This window comes from Balearica regulorum, chromosome 21 (genome assembly GCF_011004875.1).
Source record: "Balearica regulorum gibbericeps isolate bBalReg1 chromosome 21, bBalReg1.pri, whole genome shotgun sequence".
Lineage (NCBI taxonomy): Eukaryota > Metazoa > Chordata > Aves > Gruiformes > Gruidae > Balearica > Balearica regulorum.
Window position 1 is genome coordinate 2,892,366 of NC_046204.1, and position 19,964 is coordinate 2,912,329.

The 19,964-nt window shown below is 49.6% G+C and overlaps 1 protein-coding gene across 1 annotated transcript; it reads right to left on the bottom strand.

The window, feature by feature from the left end:
- Window positions 1-14,190: 14,190 nt before the first annotated feature.
- TMEM278 (transmembrane protein 278) lies at window positions 14,191-19,964 on the bottom strand. The gene is made up of 2 exons (XM_010300300.2): window positions 18,984-19,964; window positions 14,191-15,084 (listed from the first exon to the last, which is right to left on the bottom strand). Exons 1-2 carry the CDS (start codon window positions 19,251-19,253, stop codon window positions 14,815-14,817), a joined length of 540 nt encoding a protein of 179 aa, XP_010298602.1. The 5' UTR covers window positions 19,254-19,964; the 3' UTR covers window positions 14,191-14,814.

Sequence of the window (19,964 nt, forward strand, 5' to 3'; positions counted from 1 at the left end):
CAATTCCCGTCTATTTTGGGGATAAGAGACTTTTGTTCTAGAGCTGGGTGCTGTAACGCCTGACCCAGCGATGAAAGAATGAGAGCAAAAAAATATTCCCCCGCAAACAAGTTATAACATTACGACAGAAATATCCTCTCTGCTCTCCACCCTGCCATGGAGGCACAGGCTCCCTCTGCAGCGATGAATTCGTTTCTTCAGTCAAGAAAGAAGAGACAGGTGATGTGAACACAGAGCCCCATCCAGACATCCACCGATGGAAGCATCACACACTTTCTCTCTCTGCAAAGGTTTAACAGCCAAGCAGGCTCTATCCTTAGTCTTTCAGCTCTCACACCCAGGCCTGGTCTCTGCTCTTCTGCTTCCCACAGCAAAGATGGTCAGCACAGAGGGCTACTCCATGGGGTTTTTCGGAATAATCTCCATAAGGCACCAGTCCTGTGCATAGATCAATGCATGCTTAATTGAAGGGCAGAGGATAACTGTCGTTGTTCACTAGTTTTCTTATGACTCTGGGAAGCTTGTAAACACTTGGGCATCAAGTGTGCTGGAAGAACTAGAATTGGGAGTGCAATCCATGACAGTGGAGTACTTCACCAAGCTCACTGCTCTCAGAAATGCCAATAATTTATTTACATTTCCAGGGCTTTCTATTTTAATTTTTCATATTGGTAGGATTACCCAGCCCTAGTCACACCCCTTACTTCTATAATTAGATCTTGCACATAGTCAACTTTAACAGCAAGTGACCCAAAGCTCTGCAACTAGATAGCATTATCTCCCATGCCTTGAAACTGGGACATGGAGAACTAGAAAAATGCTGCAGATATTTCTCACTAGATTAGTCAGTGAGCCACCCCAAATTACCCTGAAATAAGTGTACTTGTCTTAGCAGTCTCCCTGGGTGAACACTGACTCGCTCCTTTAGCCTTTTCAAATAAATACACCCTACCTTCTACTCCATCACCTGGTCAAGTTACCTAAGAACCACCACTGTCAATCTTCTTTACAAGGTAATTCTTACCCACATCTCTTTCAGATTCATCAAGTAGCACTAAGTAACAGATTTATGATGACATCTGAATCTGTGACTACACTTCTCAGTTCCCTACCAGGGGAGGAAAGGGAAATCAAGTAAGAAGCATTGCTCAGGTTGGAAAGGAATTGAAGCCCATTGTGGGGTTTCTAAACAGGTTAGCCTTGTGGAATTCTGCCACTGCAGTGAATTCCTAGAGAATGGTCCTAGAACCCACCCAAAAAAGTGACAGGTCACTGGGAATGCCACTAAACATTCAGAGAAACAGCTAACACAGACCCACAACTCTATACAGGCTTATACTCAAATCCTGGTCTCTACTGAAAATGAAAATGTGCAGTTCCAGCCATTCCTCCCCTTCCCAGCTGCAGTACTGACCCAAGAAAGCAATGAAGTAATACTTACCAGTCTCACTCCTAGCTCTCAGAAGATGAGGCTAACCAAAGCTGCATATATAGGGAGGGGATACGGGGCAGAAGAAAGGGAGGAAGTAATCACCCTTAGGTACGTTCAGCTGAACACCTCAGGTGGTGGTCCTGCTGCTCAAGAGAAGTGGCAGGGAAGCTTTGTTTAAATCGGGCTGCCGTAAGCGTGTGGCCTGCCGTGATTGCTCGTCCCGCTTGCGTGTCTATCATGCAGAGGAAGTCTGGCAGATCCTGTTTAGCAGAGTTCTCCCACACATGGGGCTTTTGCTGCCTCTGCACCGCTTCCTGGCACCTGTCGGGGACGTTGCTGTGCTGCTGCTGGCCCCATCAAAGGCACTCAGGAGTCACTTAGAGCTTCTCTTTTCGTGTGCTCTGCCTCTTTCCTGATCTCTCTGACTGATAGGTTCTTGAGGGGCCATTGCAAGCTTGTCAGGAATGGAGATGATGCGTGAAACATGATGGAGAGGTGTCACGGAGGGGTAAACAGGAAAAACAGATGCAGCGTTCACTCATCTCTCCTGGGCCTTCGGGTTAGTCTATGGCTAGACACACTTTGCCCCTGTTTCCATCAGCCTTTGCTAGCTGGAGAACCCAGAAAAAATGCAGTTTTTCACCCCTGTAGGTTAGACCTCTGACCCTAACCGGAATCAAACATTTTCCAGGATTTTAGATCTAAAAGCAGACACCCAGTTTTAGTGCAGCGATTCCTGGACTCCTTCTTGTTACAGTTGTTCGTTAATCAGTGATGACAAGACTTTCCTCTGTTATACAGTTTTGGAAGGAGCATGAAAGCTGGAGACTGAGCCTCTGCCATGTATGCTGCAGGAAGTATCCCAAATCCTTCTGTAGGAGATATAACCTTGTTAAAGAAGATGCCATCAGGAATGCAAATACAGCTATGTCCTATTGTAGACCTAAGGTACCTTGCACGTGAGTGGTCTCAAGCCCAAGCAGAAAGTTTTTCATTTCTGGTTGTGAATGATCTAGACAGTGGGAGGAACTCCAACTCTGACCTCATGAAAGTGTCTTGTGCCAGAGAAGTACTTGGCCAAGCTTTGGAGAGAATTATTTTTATATTTTTTTTCTGTCTCCAGAATGTTCGTGGGGTTTTGCTGAACAGCCATATCCAGCAGGATTGACAGTGAGATGGTGCATCTGCTCTGAACAGCCGCTGCCCTGGGGTACAGATGGTTACACAGGAGAACAACCTCTCTGGTCCGTGTGAGGCTCAGGCTGGATTGCTTTCTTCTATCCTTCTAGTCATTCTTGGGACAAGAAAGGGCACTTGCTGGTCTCTAGGTTTTCCTTCCAACCACTGTTAGTGGGAGTCTGTGAGTCACTGTGAAATGGTCCAGAAGGTATCTTTATTGCTCCATAGTACAAAGAAGTGTTTCCTCCTGGAAATGGAGTTGTTCAGTGTGTGATAATAGCCGCTGAAGTGCCAGCATCCACCCCAGGACATTTCCCCATTCGCAGTGGCAAGAGAACCTGCTACTGCAGCACTCGGCAGTTTTTGTTGATTGCAAAGCACTCAGCAAGCTGCAAAATACTGATTCCAGACGAGACTGCAGTGTACGATATCCTTCTGCTACCAACACCAACAGCCCATAAAGAGAGGTGGTTGGGGGCACCAATATTGTTGCCTTGGGATTTGACCTTTATTTAAGCCCACAAATCCAATGGAAATAATCCCTTTTTTGCACCAAACCCCTGTATTGAAAAGCTGGCGGCTATCCTGGGATGAGGCTTAACTTTCCATCATTGACAACCATGACCCAAAGCACACTTTCTGGTGGAAATGAGGGAATTCTGCTACTACCACTTTTGTACTCCAAGAAATCCCAAACAGTATTTTTCCATCTCGCGTGTAATGACAAACTCTGTTCTCAATCACTGCTGTCTTGATGAGAGAACCCCAAAGGTGCATCACACCCTTTGGCTACCACGTTTGTGTGGCTAAAATTACGGCAAGGAGCAACAAGAAGTTAAATGATCAAGGCAAGCACCAAAAAGCCCCGTCAACATAAGGCCCTTGATCAGAGAAGCCAAGCAGTGGAGGTGAGTTCCACCCACAGCACCTTCGCAAATCTCACAGAAACCTGGTTTGCCAAGCGCTAACAGGAATGGTCTGCCCATGTCGACAGGCAGGCACGGGGCCATGCCTAGCTTCCAAGAACGAAATAGAAAAATAACAGTTATCCACACCCTTATTCAGCTCCTTAATTGCAACAAGGCAGAAGGGGTTTCTGTCTTACCACTGCTCACTCTATTTACGTAGGATGTGGAGATATGGAGTATTGCATTATTGATCAGAAGTAAATCAGAAGGCTGAATGAACTCTTTCCCTGTAACCCGAACTAAAAACCTCTTGTGGTCTGAAGAAGTCCGACTGATTGATTTCCTCTCTATGCTGCTTTTTTTCCTCTGGATTTTGAAGTATCTGGAGTCCAGTTGTGACTAGAAAGCAAACGCCAGAGTATCACAAGCTGAGTGCTTGCCTGGTGCATTTGGCTCAGATGGAGTCAGGAAGCAACAGCAAATTCAATGCAGGTCTGTATCCAGCAGCATTGTGAAGCAGCTTGTGCCTGCAAGAAAAGCGGTCTTTGTAAAAGCATCCGTCCCCAAAAGTGGACACAATCCCACCCTCCCTGTCCATGGGTTAGACCTCACCAGGGGAAAGGCAGTGTGAGAAAGGGAAGCCGTCTCCAAGAAGAAATAAGAGCTATCCAAAAGTAGTTTGCAGAAAACTGGTCCCATCTCTTCCCACCTCCCCAAGTACTGTTGTGGTAAAGCCCGAGTCTCTAGCAGAAAGCCGGTCCCTGAACGCGCTGCATGGCTGAGCGTGTTTCAAGAGATAAGGATGTTTATTTTCCAGCTGGACTCAGCGAATGCTTGTTCCTTTGAAACAGTGAGTGCTGCGTGAGCGGAGGGACTCTGTTTACATCTCAGCAGCAGAGGTAGCTTTTGCAGATGATTTAGGAAGGCTAAGGCACCCAGGGTGGCTGAGAAGGTGGGACTCAATGCGAGGGCTGGTGGCCAGCGTGGGACCACGGTCACCACAGCTAAAATAGAAACAAAAAGGCCAAACTCTCCTTGCTACCACTGACCTCAGGGACAGGCTGGGTCACAGCCTGAAGGCTTCCTAAAGTGATCGGTGGGACGGGGCTGAACTAGGCCTCCATGCTCTTTTTCACGGCAAGCATTTCTCCATTGTTTCCGGCACTCCCCTGAAGCTCGGCCGCTGGCCAGCTGCTGTGGCCTCAAGGAAGTTTCCTCTGGGTCCCCCATGGGGCAGACCCCTTACAATCCTCTGTTCCTCACCTGTGAGGTAAAATACTGTTGCAGACCAGGCACTGTATTTTTTACCGGTAACAAATGGGTCATATCAAAACCGTATCCAGAAGTTAGTCATGCTGCTTGAGTGTCTCTCCCTCCATGTACATCCACACACAGAGATCCACCCGCAGCAGGAGGGAGATACACAGCCTCGGAGGAGCCCTCTTTAATGCGCCTGGCACCAAATTTCTAGATAGGGACAGTGTCTTTCAAACCCTTCTGTACCTCTGCTAACATCTGTGGGAACAGGCTATGAACAGCCTACTCTGGAGCACCGGCTCAGCAGGTCTTTCCAAAATGTGCTAAGCAGACCCTGGCCTCAGCATCACAAGTGGTGCTGAAACAGTCCGGATCAGTGAGCAGAAGCTGGTGAAGGAGTTGGGAGGACTTTTCAGGAACGAAGCAGATATTCTTGGCTTTCAGCAACACGATGCTTATGTCTGGGAGGAAGTCTGCTCCCCTGGTTTCTATTTTTACTTCTGCTCATCTCTTTAGGGTCTAGGGCTTGGTTTCCTTAGCTCTATACTCTGTACTTGGGAAACAATGAAAGCAGGCGCAAGCGAAACCGGCGGCATCTGAAAGAAGAGAAGCAAACCAGACAGCACCACTGTTTTCCTGAATGGTTTGTTTGGGGATTTTTTTGCCTTGCCTCTTATCTCTCCCCGAGGTTCACACGAACCATTGAAAACCAGATCCAGCCCTACACATCCTGTCTACTTTGTACCTGCTGGAGGATTGCCCACCAAGTCTCAGGGGGCAGAAGCACGTCAGTATCTTCTGGCTTGACCCAGCAGTCCTTCCCAGCATGGTTCCTTTGACCTTTATGATGCTGAGCCCACCAGTTGTGCCGACAGTGGAACAAATTGCTTCATGCAGAGGTGTCCTGACTTACAAAATAACCCTGGAGACAGGATGTCAAAACAATCTCCAGCGCCTAAAAGGGCTGGGAATGGCTTTTCAGCTTCCCCCCTAAATACCAGTAAGGTAACTTGTGCCAGTAGATCTGGTCAAAGCCCCAGGTTTCCAGAGCCAGACAAGCATATACTGAAATACCGCAGGAAAATAAAAAGGACAACTATGTTTCCCCTTCCTCCTCCCCAAATGTCTGTCATAACAAATGACCTTCAGTGGTATCAAGGGGGGGGCACAGCTGGTCTGTGCCTGTGGGAAATCCTCAGTGGCCGTTAGTTGTATTCTGCTCAGTCTCACGCCCTGGAGGTGCCAGGGATTTGCTAAGCGGCTCGCTAGCAGCAAGGCTTTTATGGATATATTGATCCTAGGTGCAGATTGCTTTCATAGTGACACCCGTTAGAGCCAACTGCATTCCCATCGGATTTTCTGCAGGCAGGGGACTCAGAGCCGGCTCCCTTCACGCTCTTGGCCACCTGCCCTTTCAGTTCCCAAGCTGGGCCAGTCACTTTCTCTTTGCGGTTATCCCTGTGTTATCTAAAACCATCTTCCTTAGGCAGATTCTCACTCCTTTACACTCCCTGGAGAAAGACAAGATAGGTGCAAGGGCTGAGAAGTTGTGGTTATCCCCTTGCACTGATAATCGCATTAGCTGCCAGCCTGCGCAGATGGGCGGAACAGTCGTCATGTTATTGGGATTGCAACACTTCACGAAGGCTTTAACACACTTCAGCAGCCTCCCGCTTGGTGCCGTGCAGATAAAAAAGTGTTGACAAAACAACAGTTTTATCACCCTGGTTTATTAACCCTGCAGCTGAAGAGCAGGAGCAGAACGGTGCTTTCAGGTGAGCAGGAGGAATTAACTTTCCTGTTCAGCGCCACGTCCCTGCTGCCACGGAGCTACAGGCAGAGCCAGCACCTTTGCAAATGCACGCTGGCTGGCTGGGTGGCTGCATACAACTCCTTAAACGCTCACCAGCTGGCACGGCTCACCAGACAACTCAAAGTTAGGATGCTCTTTAAGGGCCAGTGCCCCTTTCAGTAGCTCTCAGTCATCTTACTGAATGCAGAGAATGTCCTGAGTAAACATCCTTTTGCTCCTCCTTGCAGTTGGCTCAGCAAAGAGGAGTTGTTAGGCCTGGGTTCAGGGAGGGAATCCAAGGACAGGTTCCCTGGGCAGCGCTGCCAGCGATTCCTGGCGCACAGCTTCAGATTGCACTTCATTTGGTGTAACTAGCGGAGGTGCTGAGAGCGTCCCTTGTTCTCCCCTCCGTGGTCCTGGTTACGCAGTCCCCGATGCCTCTTTGCTGTGCGGCTGGGGAGGAGCTGGCGTGGAAAGCTGATGGGGATTGAATTGCTCCTGGCATTCAAGTGCACCCACCCAAAGCACGGTCTGGTCTCGACACATTGCAGGCTGTCCTGCTTGCCCACGTCAAGTGCCAGCATTTCCATGAACTCATGTACTGGCAGAGAGGATAAACGAGAAGCAAAACCGTGACAGCAGCAACAACCCTTGCAGCGCTGAACATCTGATGTGGACAATTCACGGCTCTTCTTACCAAGAGTGGCCCTTTTGTTGGTCCGATAAATGTCCCTATTTTTCCCACTGGGAGCAGGCCCCAGTCAGGGCCTGGAGAATGGCATGCAGATCCTTTGCTTGGGTTGCCACCTCACAGCCGGGAGCGTTGCCCAGCCTGCCTCTGCATTGCTCTTTCACGTGGGAATGATGGCAGCCCCCAACAATCTTGCTGCCACAGATCTGTGGGAGTCGAGTTGGTATTCAACTGCAGGACGTGGTTAGGCCAAGGTCAAAGGGAAAGCAATGACGACTGCCTTAGGAGGTGATTGCTGGCCGTTGCAGAAAATGTGTGCATTGTGCCAGGACACACTGATCCTCTTGAGATTTCTTTTGTGAAATGACACTAGTTTCCAGCAATACATCATATATGCCCTCCCCCTTTGCATTTTTCAGCCCTCACCAGCTAAATAGGACCAGGTTTGCCCAAAACGTCAGTGACAGATGCCGTTAACCAGAAATGGCCTTGCCTGGTCAAAAGGGGCTCACCCCAGGATCAGTGCCCAGGTGCACAGTTGGGAGGAGAGCCTGCAAGATGGTGATGCTGAGCCAAGGCTCGAATTGAAACACCGATCCAGTGTTGATGCCACTTCCACCCAATCCCATGGGTTCTCCATCTGGACATAAAACACGATGAAGCCAGTTGTGTATTGCCTTCCCGGCATCCATGGTGCTGGCTGTAGTCACAGGCATCAAACAGCACAGCATCCGGGACCAGCGGTCCCAAATCAGGAGGTCTCACTCTAGTCTGGATGCACCAGAGCACCCTCACATGTTCCAGGCTCAGCCCCACAGCACCATCTTGAGGCCTGGGCACACAGGAGAACACAAGGGAGCTGCTCCTCCAGGCACAGAACCAGCTACATCATGCATTTGCAAACAATATATGAAATTAGGGGAAGTTCCACCCTGGAGAATGACAGACAGCTAAAGGGAGACCAAAAAACCCAGTGGCCAATCCGACTACCCACTTCCAGATGCAAACCCATGAACTGCCATGGTCCTGACTGGCCCAGTCCTGTCTCCTGGCCCCCACATCTGGTGTAGCAGCTCACAAAACCACAGCTCGCGCTCCTCTAGAGTATTGCTGCAAGTCGTCAGCAGAAGGGTTTGTGGCACAGAAGCAGCTAATCTGAAGCTGGGGTGGGGAGGAAGTGTGGGCAGCGTTGCTGTGAGGGACTAATTCGATGTAGTCGGAGGCATTCGTGTACCAGAAACCCAGGTTAAATTGCTGCTTTTATTCTCACCTTTGTCCCTTTTGCACAGCTCCGGCAGGTAACGCCCCAGCCAAGTCCCAGGGGAGGATTCCCAGGACAGGGCTGCAGCCCGGGACCCATTCCACAGGCGCTTACGTACTACGGCGATCAGGTGGCTGAGGGAAGGAGCCCTTGGCAGGCACTCCCTGATTATTCTTTCTTTAATCGCTTCCATTCGTTCTAACCAAATTTTCCAGCAGAGCTGGAAACAATCATCGGTGACTAGTTAGCTCAGTGAAAGAGAAGGGAGGTGGAGGAGGACAATAGAAATTCCTCCAAACACATTCCAGTTACAATTAAGCAGTTAGCAACACAAATACAGAGAGCACAAGAAATTGCCCAGCACATATGTCATTGGGGTTATATTACCATGCAGATCCCTGCCAAATCAGCCTAGAGAGTTATTCACAGAAAACTAAGCACATGGAGTATTGGACTGCCTGTGATGATATTGAGAGCAATGGTCAATCACTTTGCAAGAGACTAGTAACCCTTACTCTTAGGAAGAACTGGGACCCCTCCGGGTGCGAGTGCTTGCAATTCACACTGAATTTGGTTCCCTTTAACGCGTCTTGCTGTGTCCTGGGTGATGGAGGAACTGTCCCAAGAAGCTGCGCAGAGCCCCAGCCCCTTCTCTTCCCTACTCGCCGCACGGCTGTAACTGGGATCCTTCTCACAACCGGAGTCACCGCCGGCACCAACCCCAGAGCTGACCGAGCAGCTCTCGGGAGCGGGCGGGATGCTCAGGCTTCCGTCTGGCTCCCTCCGTAGCACAGGCAGGGCGCAGCCAGGCAGCCACAGCCCTACCCTGGGACCTAACAGTCTGCGTTCAGCTTCCTCTCGTGGTACGTGCAGCAGGTTCCAGCTTCTTTACTGCTAGCCGCCCTCAAAGGAGGAATTTAGCATCCTTCCAAAGAATGTTATGTTGTCCTTGGCTCCAAAAGATCTTCCTTATTTCAGTTCAGCTTGACAGATGGCTCTTGTTTGCACTGCCCGCAGCTGAGGGCTCAATAACTGAAGGCATCAGAGAACCAATACCCAGCTGAAAGCACTGGGAAATGGCTTAACATTTCAGCTAGAATTTTTGCTGGACTCAGAGGCTTCAGCTGGCAAACACAGGGAGGCAGGGAGCTGGTTATTCAGCTCCTGGTTTCCACTGACCTAGAATTTCCCTGTGTTTTGTACAGGTTCTGCATCCCCTTGGGCTGAAGCGTGCCCTCATTTACCTTCTGCGAATCTAGAGTGTTTCCACTGATTTCAGTAATGCCATGCCTGATCTATGCCTGTGTGAGAGAAGAATTTGTTCTTTATCTCAGGAGCATCTGGGCTTATTCATCACTAGTTCTTACACATAGTACAAATCAGAGAAATTCCTTAATAGGCCTATATATTGAGAGAAACTCTTCCTCCTGTTAGCGAAACCTGTTAGCGTTCACTTCTGTCAGATTAACTCCACATATAATCTGTATATAAAGTTTCCATAGACATTTATCCACAGTGATGCTGAGGCCCATGACAAAGTCTGCCCAGGGAAGCGGAGGGCTGGGGTAATCGGCTCCGTGTTGTCAAGTCGGACTGTAACAGCGCTTCCTTGCGAGGAGGAAACTTTCACAAATTAGGACTCGTTCCCTCCCTTGCAGCTATATCGCTCTTTTACCTTCCATGAATCTGGCTCAAAGAAGCTGCCTCATATCATTCGTATTAAGAACATACCCCGCTATGGCTCAAGGTGCTTGGCACCCACTGTCAGCACTTTCAGATCTTTCTGGGTGATTTTCTATACTGGGAATTCACACTCCAGAAATTAAATGCTCCTGCAAATGCTGGTTCATGTCACAAAGCACAGAGTAATGCTTTCAGAATGTCCTTCTGGATGTTTTTCATAGCCTTGAAGAGCTCTTCATGTCTTACCAGGCTGGCCGGTACAGCGGTACCTGTTCTGCTCCCAGGTGATGAAGAACTCTCAAGCTGGTGCTTGTAACCAAGAAGAGAGTTTGCCCTAAGGACAGTGAATGACTTGAGCAGAGCAGGGCAGGGCAGGAGAGCTGTGAGCCCTTCGGCAATGGCTGATTCAAGAGCCTTGTAGCCTCTTATTAGGCCAGATGCATAATCAAAAAGAAAAAAAGGGGAAAAGAAAGGGAACATGAAAATCATGTGAGTGGGACTGGAAGGGACCTCAGGAGACTGCTGCTCAGCCCCAGGAGAAACCCCATGCCACCCACAGACATGTATAATTAGTGCTTTAAAACACTCCTGATCTTTCTAGGCAATTCCACCATCAGCCCACCCTCCCAGCGTACTGAGACTATTGCAGGGCATGAGAGGGTGCTGTCCCTCTGGGCCTGTGCGTCAGTGTCTCAGCCTGTGGCCTCCCTCATGCAAAGCCAGATACAATATTATAGTAGGTGCAGCCACTTTAAAAAGTGCTGCTACTGCACAGCACAGGCTGCAAATACCACTTTTGCCTAAAAATCAACGGTACACGCTCACAGCCCTGCTCATTTACCAGGCTCTCGTGCTATTTTCCCAGGGCTGCCCAGCAGTTAGATACCTGGTGTTTGCCTTGAAGCCTGACTCAAAGCCGGGGATGCTGGCACACGCAGACGTGCGCAGGCGATGAGGAATCCTGTATTGCTATAGCAACGGAGCCCGGGGTGCTGAGCCGGACTGCAGGGCTCTTTCTGAAACCTTCTCTGGGTGAACGGGAGGCACGCAAGCAGCATCAGCACCCCTTAGTTGCATTATTAACGAGAGAGAGGTGAAAGCCTGTAAAAGGCCTCATATATTTTGCTCGGCGGCAAGATTTCGCCCTTGTGTGCATTGGTGTGTGTGGATGGATTTAGGGGTCCAGCACCTGGCCCACTGCATGTGCCCGGCCGTGACACAGGAGCGGACGTGCAACTGCGTCTCTTCCATTCTCCACTTTGCCAGAAGAGCTGCTTCCAGCCCTGGCGCGAAGGACGAAGTCATGATTAAACACCCGCCGCGACGCGGCATCTTTCTAGTGATCTCGTCAGCTTTGGATGTGGACCATTCGGCGATGGCGGAGGAGCAGGGAAGCACAAATGAACGCTGTACTTGACCAAAGCCTTGTTGGGCGGAAATATATTTTAGTGTCCTCTGAGGTACATCAGCACCAGGTTAGTGCTTTGAATCACGGAGAGGATGCTGCAGGGAAATTAAATCCATTCATGGCTGGACTTCAAAAAACCATTAAAATACATTTCTTTCCATCCTCCCTCAGTAGGCTGCCAAGCAGAGCTGTGCTCTGAGCGCTGCACGGGGTTGGGGGCTCGCAGAACAAAGCCCCGTCTGAGAGATGTCAGAAGAGGCAGGCATCGCTCCGTCGCATCCTCTCCCCCGCCATCTGCGGGCACGGTCCCTGCCCGGCACATCGGCCCTGCAGAACGCAGGCTGGCACGGCTGCCCTCAGGATCTGATCCAGGGCTGAGGACATTAAGGATGTCTCTGTACTCTCTACAGGAAATTTAGGATCCAACCAGTTTCACGTCAGAGCTCCGGCACTGCAGCAGCGCGTGGCTGCGCTCCCTGCCCGTGCCAGGAGAGCCCTGAGGTACAGCCAGAACATCAGCTCCGTTCTGCCACAGGGAGGAAACGTGCTTTCAGGCAGATTAATTTTCCCCTTCGTTATTAAAACTCCCCGTAAAGTAAAACACCAAATTAAATCAATTTTTGTTTCATTAGGAAGGCTGTTGTCAATAACTTAATTTCTTCTGCAGAGGCAGCGATGGGACTGGTTCGCGACAATAGCTGCACCATAGCTAGGGTAAAGAAATTTCCCTGTAAAAGCAGTCGGATTAAACGACAGGTGAGCAAAAGGAACAACAGCTCACATCAAATATCTGTGCTCAGTCAGCAAACATTGCCTCCGGGCAAAACCCTGTTATCCTGTAGCACGGTATCTTCTTTTCATGAAACAGAACTTTCTTCTGTTTTCCCTCAGTCCTGGCAGAAACTTGGGCCTATTTCTCTCCTTTTAACTCTTCGAGACGAGGCAGAGACCGACAGCAGAGACGCAGGGAGGAAACAGAAGGCCACACCAAAAGGGAATAACGAACACGGCTGGCAGCCTGATCGATTGCAATTTTTTTACTTTTTTTTTTTTTTGATGGATGTTTCACTTACGATGGGCTGAGGCACAACGTGCACAATGTGCTCCTGACTCTAAGTTGACTCTTTATTAAGGGAACTAGTTGAAGGACTGCTGTATTAGCCCTGTGGACCAGACCAGCTTGCTGATGCCTTCTCCAAATTTTTCCCTCCTGCGTGTGTCTTTCCCACCATACTCCAAGCACCTCTGCAAGCCCAGCAAAGTGGGAGTACAGCTATCCCCCAGGATTTTGTCCCTGTACAGATGCAAATGCATGGCAACCCGCTGTCGAAGCAGCTCACGGAAGAAGCACCACTGAGAGCAAACGCGGTCCCGTCACCCCCGGGGCCAACCACGGCAGCGGGTGGTCCCTGGCAGATGAGGGCACGTCTATCAGATGAGCTGCAGGACACAGGAAGGTCGGCAATGTTTATTTGAGATTGGATCTTTGGTTTTAATGGAGGACAAGCCAGAGACAGATAATTTAGTGTTTCAGGGACCTTTTAGAGGGTGGTAGTCGTAAATGCTGTATGCAATGTTCTGCAAGATTCTCTAGGAAGCCGTACAGAGGCATGTGTCACCCTCGTCTTGGTTTATGTTGGTTTTGCTAGGAGACAATCAGCGAATCCACTGCTATCTGTGTCCCACAGTGAAGTCGGAATGTAGAAGTACTGCCTGTGCCACCCACTTAATCCATCAGCTTCAGAGTATTTACAGAAAATAACCTTTGCTTTTTTACTGGTTCAAAGCATCCAAAGATGTAACAGTAATCGTTAAAGCCTGGAGCTTCAGAAGAGACACCCTCTTATGGAAGGACAGAAGTCTTAGCTTAAAGGAAAGCAGCTCAAGCCAATTCCTTGCTGCACTTTTAGTTCCCTTTCCAAGCCAGGCAGTCCCTTATGCTCATATAACGGGCCTGAGCAAGTACTGATGCATTCTTGCTCTCCTGAATGGTACCAGAACAATTTAGTCAGCACTTTCACCCTGCAAAATCCTAGAGCAAGAGAAGAGTGTTAAAATGCAAACTCTAAACTACTTCAGCCAGTCAGGTTCTGGGATGGAACAACCTTGTTCGTTCCTTCTTTGGTACATCAAAACATTAAGCAAGGGCTAGAACTGTAAATGAAAAATATCAGATCAGCTGCACCTGAAGTATTGTGGAGGTGGCTTGTCAAGGCTCTGGTTTAATGCAGCTCTCCGGATGGGATGAATAGCAAGGAGGGCTTGCAGAGGGGATTTGCACGGTTGAACACGCACACGGAGCCAGCAAAGCGGAGACCCTGCCCTGCTGCCCCTCTGCTCGCAGCAGGGTTGCACGGGGCTGGTTCTGATGCAGTCAGCGCTTGGGACAAAACAAAGAGAAACTCCCTCAGTGGAGATTTAGCATGATCTTTATTTATACACAACACTTGAAATGGTTTTGTTTGGGAGACAGGGGAGCAACAGCCAGCAGAATACACGGCTCGCGGGGATGAGCAGCACACAGACCCAGAGATCAGCTTTTGTTTCCACAGCCTGCCCAGTGACCTGACTCAGGAACAGCAAAAGGGCGACTATAGACCCCGGGAGAGAGGGATTGCCAAGTGGGGGGAGAATATCTGATGCGCAGGAAAGTGGTGGATCCCAAACATGACAGAGGCAGTGACCTACAGACACCTTTGCAAGAGGTTAGGAACATTGGCAGTCCAACACTTGGGAAAGCCCCAGCTGCTTCCTCTCGGCTGAGCACTTCCCCAAGGGCTGCCTCTCCCCCAGGGACCCCTCTGAGGCATGCAGCAAAGTCAGCAGCCGCTCCCACCACTGTTTAATCCAACACAGATGTGCTCTATGTCCCCATGTGAGGCAGAACACGCTGTCAGGACTGGAAACAGTGCTCTGAAGGGAACAGGCACTGGGAGGAGTCTGCATCCTTTTCAGGGCTGAACATTGTCTTTACCATCAAGGACTTGTGTTTGCTGTTTTTCCCCTCGTGGTGGGCAGAATCCTACCCACCTCCAAAGCTGTAGGAGATGACTCTAACAGAGCTCCCTTCCTCTGCCATCTGGGTACTACACAGCCTCCATCTGCAGAGACCTCAGGATGGTGATGGTGGGAGGTGATGGTGGGGAAGGACAGGGCAGGGAGAAGAGGGTTCTGGCTAGGGCAGGAACTCCGGTGCTGCAAACTCATACCCAGGCTTTGACCTGAGCGTTCCACCCCTTGGCACAGCCACACAGGCCTCCCTCCTCGTACCAGCGCCACTTCACCCCCTTGTAGACAGCCCTGCTGTACGGCTGGAAGCACATGAAGAGATGGAGACGCCTTGCCAGGCTGCAGTAGATAGCCATGGCCACCACAATGAGAGGGGACATGATTACAAAGCCGAGGATAATGAGGGCAGAAGAGCTGTTGTCATCCAAGATGCTTTTGCAGTAGCGGGCAGCTGAGTGCAGCACCTGTGGGAAGAGCAAGACAGAGCTTGTCACAGACCTGGTGGTGGATCACAGCGGTGGCCAAAGTACCCTTGAGTTTCTAGTGCTTTCCCAGGAAGACATACCTCTTCCCCCTCTCTGAGCTGAGCTCAGCAATCTTCAGGCTACCCTATGTGACTAACACCACATTTTAATCAAGCTTGCAATTATTCCAGCATCGCTGAGACAGGAGAACTGCACGCTGATCCTGAAGCAGGCAACGCCAATCTTTATTAAGTCATCAGAATAGCACAGCTTAGCATTTGATTGACAGAAACCAAATATAAAGGCCTCCTGGTGCTACATCGATGCGGGTGGCACAACACGCTGGAAATTACAACAAAGTAAATAAAATACAGCAAAAATATTAGATTCTGCAGACAGAGGTTGGTCATTCCACAGCTCCTCGCTGGCTGGAGACTCTCCAGACTCCTGCCCTGAACAGACCCCTTTGTGTTCTGCCTTCTGCATACACACTGTCCCCATTTCTACCTCCCAGCATCTCTTTGCAATCAAAGTCTGCCAGGAAAGCCCATTCACCCCATGTTGCTGCAAAGCATCCAGCACACTAACGGGTCCTTGCTGAGCCGTATTTAAAGCCCTCCTTTCAGCCCCGCAGCAGGAGATCTGAGTCGAACCACTCGGTTGTTCTGCATTAGCAAATGCTACAGGCAGCCCCCACGTCCCCTCATTTTCTTTTCTTTTTCCATATTCTTTCATCAGGACAAGAAACACAACCCATCATACTAAAAAAAAAAACATCTAATGGATCTGTAGTGCAGCAATCGGCCCCTGGCTACTAGGAAAGCCTTGAAAAGCCGTAGCCCAAGGACAAAGGAGTGCTCTTGTCAAGCCATGCCACCGCATTCCCTCTCTCTGTCTATTAGAGACGAGTCTGCGTTAAAAGCCTCCCTACAGCTAACAGCAACACCGTTACTTTCACTTCTGATGCACTTGGCTGTCCTTGAAAACCTTTTGCATCTCCTCAAAGCCTTCGACTGGGAAGCAGTGTGCGTGCGAAGGAGAACCTGAGGTTTTCCCCAAGGTGAGGGTTGAGCAGAGGGAAGCTGGAAGGGGTAATTCCAGGAGGCAGTCCTTGTACTTTTTCCCATTTCAGGTCCAATTTGAAGTCCATATTTATGACTTTCAAGGACCAGTTTCAGATCACGGGAAAAATTGATTTGAGGGCTTTACAGGCAATCTGCTATTAACCCTGCCTGAAAAGTCTCATGTCTCACAGAGCCTGCACCCAGACCGTGCCTGTGGAGACAGACCAGCCGTTTTACCAAGGCAATGACCCACACCGCGCTTTCTCCAAGGAGAGACGATTAGGTTATTTCTTGTGAAGACTTGCTCCTCGATAAAACAGAAGTCATTCTACGCACCTGTCCTTTTGTATGCGAAAACCCTAACAGTCACGGACAGGAAGAGGAAAGCGTTGCAACCCACAATGAAGACGGGTTGCACGACTGTTCGTGTAGACCAGGACCCCTCTGAGCCGCTTTTGCTCTGCAGGCCCTCCAGAGCCTCCCGTGTTACCCTGCGGGGCATCGCGCGCATCTGCATCCCATAATAAAACATTTCCAGAAGGCATCCGAGCCACAGTGGGAATTGCCTGGCCCAGAGGTACGTGATTTCTCTCTGAATTATGCTTCGCTCCAACTAGCGGCAGCACTTGTGTCTGCCCTGTTCTACAAACCAATTACCATGACAGATATCTCGCTCTTCATTCGTTTGCAGGATCAGGAAAAGCTTTTCCATAACAGCAGCTACAAGTTATCATAATTTCAGGGCAATAAAAATCAAAGCCAAACTTCCCAGACCAACAAATACATCAGTACTGAGAAAACAATAGCAGCACAGTCCCTTGGTCAGGGAGCTTTGAGATGCAGAGCTGTGGGCTGAATTTGTGTTGCTGGGATGTCAGCTGAATAATACAATGCAGTGCCTGTGTCGGAAAGTCACAGCACATCCCCCAAAGCCGTAAAGGCTTGCAGGCAACGCTATGTCTTAGCAAGCTGTTGTGTCCCAGGGTTTAGAGGCCTCAAGCGAGCAAAGATTCCACCTACACAACAAGCACCTTTACTGCACATTCACAGCTCCTCGGAGTAAATGTCACTGGTGCCGAGTCCTGCCAAAGCAGCAGTTCTCCCAGAGCTGAGTGATGGTTCACACATCTGGGAAACGTGATTTTACACTTCAGCTGGGCACAGCGGGCATCTCCTCCTTCACTGTGGAGGTGGACCTCCACAGCTATACCCATGGCACAGCACCACTGGAGTCAGCAGGGCCTTACTGGGTTAAACTGGGCAAATGGCTGACCCTGCTGCATGGTCGGATCCTTTCCTCCACCCATGCCAGGATCTGCTTACTGAGACAGAGGTCCCAAGGACTTGGGTGACTGGATAGGATGCACAGATTTCATTCAAAGGAAGGGGAAAAAATTTCTTCTTTCAATATTTCTCTGGTAAATACATGTTTGAGAAGATTTAAATAATCTTCCCTTTAGTTCAGATTCTGTGGAATGGGGAGACCAATAGCATCTGTATTTTGAGTCAATTCTCCCTGCTGGGAGCAGGTACTACAGTGTGTAGGGGGGTTTCCCCCCAAAGTAGGAAGCAAAAGAGCTCTTCTAACTTCAGATAATCAGCAAGAGAAGTCATACTGAGCTGGTGTAACAGTTACTGCCAGCAAGGAAAACAGGCAAACGGCTTTTTCACATCCACACTTACTCAAGTGATTCCAAAAATATTTACAGAAATAATTTCTACCAAGCAGAAATTTAGAACCAATGAAACCCGGAGGGCAGCAGCCGAGCAGAACAGACATGCACACAGCCAGAGCCCTCGCTGACCAGGTGGGTCGTTTGTCGGTGTGAGAAGCTGTGCAGCACGTTTGGGAACACATCTGAGCGTTAGGGTGGCGTAAGAGGGTTACATGTTCTGTTAGGCTTTACTAGTCCTATAATTAGGCAGATCAAATATGACAAACACTGTAGAGGGCTTACTTAAACGGAGGGTAACAGACCTGTGTAGGACTTGCGTGAATTAGAGGAGTCCGGGCTGGCAGCTCTCAGTAGCAGAGGTCACAGGAAAGAAAGAAATATCGTGACATTGAAATGCAAACAACTCTGTCAAGCCAGGGAGTGTAGTCACCTGGTCTGTAACAGCTGCTTGTTATTTTCTTGGGAAAATGACTTTATTGCCCAATCAAGCTTACATTTTTACCCCTCCCTTCTCCCAGTATTGTGGGAAATGGATCTGGCTCATTCCTGCCAGCACTCGGATGTGCCCACAAGGTTGGCATCTCACACCAGCTTGTGAAACGCTGCAGATTTCTCTGATCACTTTACACTTAAACAAGCGTGCAGTGCACAGGGGATGGGGATCGAGGGGTCCCACGTTATCTCAGTCCCCCAGGAGCAGGGCACTCACAGCCAGCTTCTGCCAGCGTTCTGCCCCTGCGGTGAGAGTCCTCCTGTCCCAGCCTGCCAACACTATGTATGGGTGCCAACCAGCGCCCACTTTAAGGCCAATTAGTCCAGAAACCGTAAAGCCTGTACTTCCCTAGACAAACGCACACGCCAGCCCTGCTGATAGCTGTGTCCGAGGCACCAAGCAGAGAGACCGCTCCCCTGTACAACCAAGAGCCCGCAGGTCGGCACGAACCACCATAAACCTGTTCTTGCCAGCCCATTCCATACACTACACACCCCCCCAAAAAAATTTATACACATACACACCCCTTGTGAAAACAAAGCCAGAGCCCAGGGAGCCTAGCCTTGCCTTTACAGCCACTATGCCCCATGGGTTGAAATAAAACCCTTACGGATGGCCCTGCTCAGAGGTGGCCGTTAGCAGCCAAACGGAGCAAGGCTCACTTACCTGAGAGTGGCATTGGAAGCCAAAGTAAACCACCACAATGGTAGGAAGCAGCACAATGGTGAAGATAATAAGCATCAGGAGAAAATTAATGAAAAAGACCAAGGAGTTCATGGTGACTACCACCAGCGTCCATACCAAGCAACACCAGGCACTCCGTGGCTCCCTGGGAAGGAGCTGGTCATCCATGTCATATGGCGGGAGGCTAGGAATCATCCGAGACTTCTCTGAGAGGTTTTCTGCTCCGAAGTCCTCAGTGTCCTGGACAGACATTCTTCAAGAAGGTTGCTAATCAGCCCACACTCTTGTCCAAAGTGGTTTCTTTGCTTCTGGCCTAGGAAGTAATTTGCAGAGGCTTTTCCTGCCTCTTCCACACGCGGACAAGAACACTTAACCAGTGATCACAACAGCGCAAGGAGGGAAAGCCCTCGTTTGGCCACCTGCTTTCCCAGGACCTGACCAGCACAGGTTGCTTCCTTTCAGAATGTTTTCCAGCAGTGTCCCAACCTCAGTTTCAAAGTCAATGCAGCTGCTGGAAGTCAGGCAATAGCTATTCTTTTGCTTTTGAATCCATAGTACTGCTGAATTTGTTGTTGTTCTTCCTAGGATTATGATCCCAAGAGGTCCCAAACAGTTGCTGTCTTAGCTTTGAGAGGCTGCTTGGTTCCAGAGAGTGCCTAGCTTTAGCATCCTCCACCTTTGAGCACTGCTGGTTGCTAAGAATATCAGGCTTAGATACTTTCAGACAGATCCTTGGCTTCAAATCATCTTTCCATGCTCTTCACCCTGTACTCAAGTAAATATTCCTGCTCAACTCTCATCCAAATGAAGTGACCAGTGAAGATAACGAACAGCAGTTGTTTCTCCACTCTCTGCCTTGCTGGAGTCCTTGCCCGCACCTTCCCTGGAAGCAAAGGCTGGAGCAGTGTGTGGTTTCAGTGCTCTCAGCTGCCTGCAGTCACAGGCACTCAAATACGAGCAGCA

Coding starts and splice junctions, on each gene's coding strand:
- TMEM278 (XM_010300300.2), bottom strand. CDS start 19,253: ATGTCTGTCCAGGACACTGAGGACTTCGGAGCAGAAAACCTCTCAGAG. Junction 15,085..18,983: donor GCTTCCAATGCCACTCTCAG/GTAAGTGAGCCT, acceptor CTCTTCCCACAG/GTGCTGCACTCAGCTGCCCG.